This window comes from Helicoverpa zea, chromosome 13, assembly GCF_022581195.2.
Source record: "Helicoverpa zea isolate HzStark_Cry1AcR chromosome 13, ilHelZeax1.1, whole genome shotgun sequence".
NCBI classification, from domain to species: Eukaryota; Metazoa; Arthropoda; class Insecta; order Lepidoptera; family Noctuidae; genus Helicoverpa; species Helicoverpa zea.
In genome coordinates, this window is record NC_061464.1 from 10,331,345 (window position 1) to 10,338,932 (window position 7,588).

The window sequence follows — 7,588 nt, forward strand, 5'->3', positions numbered from 1 at the left end:
GAATGCGTTCCTGACACGTCGCGATTGAACTGACGACGTAACTTTGCAATAGCGTTGCAGTTACGATAAAAATATTTTTGCTGGTTGTTTACCGTTTTAACAATTGAGGAGCATTAAAACAACATTATTATATCAATAATCAATGAATGTTATTACGTCGTCAGTTCAATCGCGACGTGTCAGGAACGCATTCTCTGAATGGCCGAACTATAGTAATTATACTCCCTCCCGCATCAGTAGGATTCGCCGCCCTAGATATGCCCCCGCCCTCCTAGAACCCGACGATGAGATAACTGTCCTCCAAGAGAGTAGTAAACTCACTAGCACTCTACACAAACACAAACCGCGTTCGCACAAACCTCACCGCCGAGGTCCGCCGCGACGTCCCGTTCTTTGTCCTCCCGACCGAATAATGATCATATGATCCAGCCTGTCCTCTTGCTGCCTCCCCAGCGACGCTCTAAGCCGAGGTCCGACCCTGCAGGGGGTACCCTTAGCGCAGTCGCTTAGCTTATAAGTTGTTTTACGCCCCTGGCTGGAGGCCTTAAATTCTAGGCATCTACAGGGAAAAGTCCGGTTAAGCAGTACACGGCCTCCTAGGCTGAACTGCGAGATGCCATAACAAAAAAAAAATCGATCGGCAGTCTCTGCGCTAGCGCGCCGCTGTATCCACTCATTGGAAGAGCCCGCCTAGCCTGAGTCGCCCCGGCCCGCTCGCCCCGTGGTGACGTATCCTGCTTGTTTCGTGACGTCACGACACGAACTGGCCGGGACCGTACCACGCGTCGATCCGTATAGTGTAGTCATACGAGTGTAGAATTAATGTTTACACCTTTGTAAGCAAATAAATTGCCTTGAAGTTTCACCCCAAGTTTCATTGAAGACCCTTAACAATCTGGCGCCCAACGTAGGGCCCGAAAGCTGGCTAGCCCAAAACAAGGAACACGTAGAAGAAGAATAAAAGAAGAACCTCTGAACACCATGAGTTTGTCAACCGAGCAATTTGAAAAGTTATTGTCAGTAATTGGTAATAATAAACAGCGACGGGGTTGTTTTACCACTTGTAAGGTTACATTTAATGGTGCTAGGGACACAGAAACTGTGGAATCTTTTCTGGCTGCAGTTTCAGTGTTCAAGTCTGTGGAACAAATCCCTGATGAGCATTCCATTAATTTTGAGAGAAGAGGCAGCTACCTGGTGAAATGGCATAAAGGAACAGGTGAAAACCTGGGAAGAATTTGTTTCGAGAGTTCGCCACGCCTTTGCCTCCAAGAAACCTGGGTACCAATTATATTAGAACGTGGTGAACATTAACGGCGTTAGCACACTGACGCCGCAAACCGCGATAGCGAACAGGAAAAAGCGGTAAACAAGCGAAATTTGAGCGGTCGTTTTCACACCGCATTTCAGTATCGCATTTTCCTATTCATTTTAGTGCAACATGTCGTTTGAGTCAGACTGGTTTCTTTCTGAATCTGAAGAAGAAGAACTATTACTTCTTGTATCGACATTAAGAAAAAGACGAAGAATATGGGTTCATGAAATTAATCAAAAAAGAAAGAAGCTTGGAGAAAATAAATTATGCAAAGAACTACAGCAGCATAGTGATCGTTTTTTCACTTATTTTAGAATGTCGCCTGAAACTTTTGATTACTTGCACAACCAACTTCAGCCATATATCCAGAAGAAAAATACAAACTTCAGGGAAAGTATATCCTCAAAGGAAAGATTGGCAATATGTTTAAGGTAAGTTTATTTATTTATTAAAAAAATACAATTTAGATTAGTATGTAGTAGATAATTCGCACACATGTTTCATTACTCGTTCCAATTAGCAAAACAACTTTGAGCACTCAAGTAATTATTTTCCTTATTATCATTTCTTTGGTCTGATGGTTGAATCATGATGTACTTTTGAGTACTTTTTTCATCAGTTATGATTTGTGATGTGTGTTGATCACTGATTTCAGATGATTGTAAAATGATGATATTAGGTGTTCGTATATTATTATGGGTGTTGACACCTGATGTGGACGGCTGATTGAGGTCACGATTTTCTGTTTGGCTTTGCGTGTTTGAAAGTGTATTATGATAGTTGACGCCTGATGTGGATGGTTGACGGACGTTACGATTGCTGTGATTGCTAAGATCATCGAGAGTAATACTTTCTGGAGTCGAAACATAGGTACTGTTGCTAGAGTTTGGTCTATTGTCACTTGTTATTTCTTTTAATTCATACTCGGTTATTAATTTCATGATTTGTAATTTAATAATGGCTTGGTTGTTCAAAGAAAGTTTCTTGACACTGTCAGCAAAACCTAAAAATGTCATATCAAGCCTGTCACACAATACATTAACTAGATTTTGACCTGTATTTGGAGTAGATGATTTTGCAATCTTCCTCTTTTCTAAATAATTAATAATTTTATCGGATGGATCTAAGTTTCGGCGTCTTCTTCTTCGATATAGATCGCTTCCTGTCTCTGAAATATTGCTTACTGACCCATCATCCTGTGCTTCTTGTTGTGTCTCATTTCCGATTATAGGTTCTACTCGTTCTTCTATATCCGTTGGATTTTGAAGTAAATTTTCAATCTTATTATTTTCCGCTGCTTGCAGTTTTGGAGGGCTAGTATTTAAAGTGCTCTCAGTAGATCGTAAATTTGTTGTAGAATCCACATAACTCATGTGTTCAGCCCACACCCAATTAGCATATTTCTTTGCAGCTTGCCCACTAAATGTTAGTTGAGACTGTTTGTACTTCTTGTAAGTATCACGCAGATTTTTCCATTTTGCTTTTAGTGATTTCACTGAAACAAAATTAGGAGACACATGTAGATTATGCAGATTTAACAAATCTCACACAGCGTAATACATTCTGTATTTCATTTTTCAGATTTTTGGCTACGGGCGATACTTTTACTACTATTTCATCTTCATACCGAATGGGTATAAGCACCGTTTCAAGTATAGTTTCTGAAGTTTGTGAAGCTATTTGGAAAGTATTGCAACCAATATACATTCCAGTACCAACTCTACAGACATGGGAGCAAATATCAGAAGGATTTTATACAATATGGGGCTTTCCAAACTGCCTTGGGAGTATTGATGGAAAACATATAACTATCAAGTCTCCACCTAACAGTGGATCGATGTTTTATTGCTACAAAAATAAATTTTCTATCGTTCTTCTGGCGCTAGTTGATGCACATTATAAGTTCATTTATATAGATGTTGGATCATATGGCAAGGATTCAGATAGTACAATTTTTGAAAATTCAACACTCTACAAACTTGTAAAAGGAAGGAAAATGGAATTGCCTGCATCTAAACCTTTACCAGGTTGTGAAAACCCTACACCACACGTGTTCATCGGCGATGGAGGTTTTAGATTGGAAACTTTTCTAATGAGACCGTTTACTAGAGAATCAATAATAAATGATCCTGATAAAAAAAAATTTAATCGTGCATTAAGTAGAGCTAGAGTTGTCGTGGAATGTGCATTCGGAATATTGGCCCAGAAGTTTCGTATATTTTTGAGACCCTTTGAAACTGATATAAACAATACCGTAAAAGTCGTCAAAGCAGCAGCATGTCTACACAATTATTTACAAGATATGGAAAGTGCCTATGTGTATGAAAACCAAAATTCTACTAATCCTTTGGGAGCATTTGTATCCATACAACCAAACAGACATAGGGCAAATAATGAAGCGTTTGATGTTAGACAAAATTTTGTGAATTATTTTAAAAGCTAGTTTCTGTAATTAAATGGAATGCATTGTACACATCTACATTTTTTAAAACATCCTTTAAGATTATTCCAAACGGACCCCATGGCTCTGACCCAGTAAGGAGTCCTTATGAGGAGTCCGTCAGAATTCAAAATACCTAATTTCATGCTCATCCACCCTACCGAAAGTTGTATGGGGTCGGTAGGGATGAAAACATCCTATCTGCCCCTACATCTTAATAACCATTTATTTAATTTTTTTTCTTTCTTGAACGCGTAACTTTGCATTAATTTGTATTAAACCGCAGTTAAGGGCCAGGTAAACGTTCAAACTTGTTTGTCAAACTTTACGTTTTCTTCAAACAACCGCGTACACGATCAAACCAAGGAACAAAATGATTTTCATTAAACGCTTCAAACACGTAGATCAACGTAGATTGTTTGACAAACACTTCAAACACAGCCGCACACTCTCAAAAAAATTGATAAACACGTAAAATTTGACAAACACGTTTGATCGTTTACCGGGCACTTTAGGTTAAATTCAACTCACCATCCAAGCCGGTACTTCCCTCGATTTTTCGCCACGCCACTTCTTTTTTATACGAATTCTTGTAATCAGGATGTCCCATAAGGTATAATTCGGGATAACCTCGAATTTCATTAATAATTCTTTCAGTTTCTACCTCCGTCATCTTGTATCGTCGCGATATTCTGTCGAAAAAGACAAATCGCGTCGTTTCTCTCCCAGCGGCGAAACTAAAATGGCGGTACAGCGGCGTCCGTGTGAAACAAGTATCGCGAGGTACAACGATACCACACAAACTAAGATGCAATTATAGGAAGTCATAGGCGATAGAGCGAGATGTAACATAACGCGATACGTTTCGAAGTGTGGGACAGACTTACCGCAGTTTCGCTATCGCGGTTCGCGGCGTCAGTGTGCTAAAGGCATAAGCATGTTAAAAATATTAAGTATAATCACAATGTAATTCCACCATAGAGTTATTTTAAGTTTTGTCTATTGGCAACTTTGAGCTGTCAACTCTCTTACCCAAAAACTATATTGTGGTTCATTCGTTATGCTAATAAATAAAATACTTTTCGCTGATTAAATTACTGTATTGTTTATTTTATTACGACAGGTTATAGGCCCAGCAGGCACATAGCTGTATAAAATAAATTAAATAATACAGGAAGTAAAACTTAGTAAAATATTCGCGAGCCGGCGCGGCGCCTCGAAGAAAGTGAGGTTAAGTTTGCACGGCCACGTGGAGAAGTTAGACTTAAAATACTTGTTCGACGAGCGTCGCAAGGAAGGACAGCGAAATGGAAATAAATTTGAATTCTAATAATGGCTTGATGAAGCTAGAAGGAGCTAACAATTGGAATATCTGGAAGTTTCAAACGACAGTTATGCTACGAGGACAAGGCTGGCTAGATATTGTCGAAGGAAGAGCTTTAAAACCTGAAGATCCCACTGAGAGAACTGCTTGGGAAAATAAAGATGCCAAGGCGCAGACATTATTGGTCACTAGGATGACTGAAAATGTAATGTTACACATTGTAACATGTACTACTTCAGCGCCCCCTTCTTGGCCTTCCTATGTTTTTCAAGTAGTGCCTATGAGCGCTATTTTTCATTTCGTCTGTGAAAAATCGATCCCGCGTAAAGACAAATGTGCTAAGTGTGTGCGTTTAGAAAAAGATAATGGACAAAGAGAAGAAGAAAAACTGGCTCATCTTAAAGACAAAGAAGAAACTTATGAAAGATTTCAAGCACATCAGAAAATTCAGGATGAAAACATACTTTGCGTGTCCTTTGATTTACAGAAAGTTCTGAACACGCCGTATTGGCCAAAGTATGTTATTATACTACAGTCGAAAATTGGCTGTATATAATCTTACTTTTTATGAGTCCAGAACTAGAGAAGGCTATTGTTATTCTTGGACTGAGACAGACGGCAAGCATGGAGCTAATGAAGTGTGCACCATCCTAGAAAAATACATCAAGATGGTAGACGATCGAGGGTCAGTCAGACATCTTTTGTTATATAGCGACGCTTGTCCCGGACAAAATAAAAATAAAATAGTTCTTGCATGCAGTCATATTTGTCTGCAAAATTGCAAAAACATTGCCAGCATTCAGATGAATTATCTCTTGCCTGGTCATAGTTACATGCCAGTTGATTCGATGCATTCTGTAATAGAAAAAAGCGTAACAAACACAATCATTTGGGCACCTTCACAATGGGCAACTGTTTTTACTCTAGCCCGAAAGAATCCTAAGCCTTACCATGTGGAAATATTAACGCATAAGGATTTTTATGGTTGGGATGTTGTAGGAGATAAATAATTTAAAGGAAATTTGACGGGGAAAATATCGAAGGTAATTCTAATGTTTACTTTTTGCGTTATACCCGTTAGACTATGTATTGCAACCTAATTATATTTGAATTAATTTGCAAGTACGTACAAAGACATTTAAAAAATCTGAGGCACAGAAAATTGCAATTAAATATACGATGGCGACAGATGGTCCAGTAGAAGAAATAGAAATAACAAATAAAAACAAAAATATACAACTCAAAAACATTTACAAAACTCGTTTGCCTATATCAAAGAAGAAATACCAAGATTTGTGGAAACTTTGTACATCAAAGATAATTCCTGAAATGTATCACTATGAATACGAAAATTTTCCTTATGCCGTTAATGTTCAAGACACACTTCAAGACACGGATGTTGAAGACAATACCTAATTTCGAAACATTTTACTAATAACAATAATTATAGGTTTTGTAGATTTTTAACACCGTTATTACCGATTATTTTCCTCAATCCTTCTCTGTGTGAGAGGAGGCCTGAGGACAGCAGTGGGACGATAATTAGGCTAAAAAAAAAAGATGCAGAATTAATTACCTATATTAGTTTTTTTCGAATACTTACAGGTATTGTGACAAGAATACTGTCGATTTTTTTAAATTGTTCAATAAAAAATGATTACTAAGCAAGCTGTATTTATTTATTATTACCAACCAATAGAGTTAAAAGATGAGGTCGAATTCAAATTAGGAATTACAGTAGTATTCTCATTTATTTTATTCGCTGCCACCATTGATTTACACTTACTTATTGTTGTAAATGTCTGATAAGCAAAAATATTTCAATTTAAATGATATATCTTCTACATAAGTTTTTTTGGCATCACAGTGATACCAAATTTTAATGCTATACATCGCTTTTCCGTACGGTATTAAGTCATATTATAACGTTTTAGTACTTCTATCCGGCGACTACTCAACCTTTAATACGTGTTAGTACTTTTTCCCTTCAAACATTTGAAAGGGTGTGACTTGTCAGTACTTTTCGATAACTGCACTTTAAAATTATTATGAAGATAAGTACTTTCTCCTTAAGAAGTGTGCAGAGCATATATACTTAAGTGACAGCTATCTCCTGAATTACATTAAATATGCAGAATATCTTGATTCCAGTACGTAGATAATAGTGGCACAATTATTTTTTGCCTTTACTGTGTTTCAATTACTTCATTAGAAAAAAAGTTGGACACGGTTTTGTAAAAAAAAAAAAAACTTTAAACGTCTTTATTGTAAAACGGCCTTTTGTCGCTTAAGTAGTATTGGTTTTCCGGTGACGATATGTGTTTTCTTTTTGTTCTGTTTTAAGTATTTCCATACAAATATTTTCAACTTGAGCAAAGAAGTCAAAGAGAGGCCTGGTAGGATAGCACAACCATTTTTTGCTGCCATGTTCCTTGGCCTTAATATATTGATGAAAGCTGTGCTGTTCTTCCGATTCTAAGTCACTTTTACATACCGCACAGCTTTTGTA

At 37.5% G+C, this 7,588-nt stretch overlaps 2 protein-coding genes across 2 annotated transcripts; one reads left to right on the top strand and one right to left on the bottom strand.

Moving 5' to 3' along the window:
* The first annotated feature begins 565 nt into the window (after positions 1-565).
* Positions 566-3,786, top strand: LOC124635897 (protein ALP1-like). Its single transcript, XM_047171852.1, has 2 exons — positions 566-1,746; positions 2,897-3,786. The coding sequence occupies exons 1-2, from the start codon at positions 1,442-1,444 to the stop codon at positions 3,756-3,758; spliced, it is 1,167 nt and encodes a 388-aa protein (XP_047027808.1). The 5' UTR covers positions 566-1,441; the 3' UTR covers positions 3,759-3,786.
* Positions 1,737-4,428, bottom strand: LOC124635898. Its single transcript, XM_047171853.1, has 2 exons — positions 4,287-4,428; positions 1,737-2,810 (listed from the first exon to the last, which is right to left on the bottom strand). Exons 1-2 carry the CDS (start codon positions 4,426-4,428, stop codon positions 1,819-1,821), a joined length of 1,134 nt encoding a protein of 377 aa, XP_047027809.1. The 3' UTR covers positions 1,737-1,818.
* Between the last annotated feature and the right edge of the window lie 3,160 nt (positions 4,429-7,588).

What these genes read in the sequence shown, in the direction of transcription:
- LOC124635898 (XM_047171853.1), bottom strand. Translation starts at nt 4,428, where the DNA reads ATGACGGAGGTAGAAACTGAAAGAATTATTAATGAAATTCGAGGTTAT. An exon ending in GGGAAGTACCGGCTTGGATG is followed by an intron (nt 2,811 to 4,286) that starts GTGAGTTGAATT and finishes ATTTTGTTTCAG; the next exon opens with TGAAATCACTAAAAGCAAAA.
- LOC124635897 (XM_047171852.1), top strand. Translation starts at nt 1,442, where the DNA reads ATGTCGTTTGAGTCAGACTGGTTTCTTTCTGAATCTGAAGAAGAAGAA. An exon ending in AGATTGGCAATATGTTTAAG is followed by an intron (nt 1,747 to 2,896) that starts GTAAGTTTATTT and finishes TTCATTTTTCAG; the next exon opens with ATTTTTGGCTACGGGCGATA.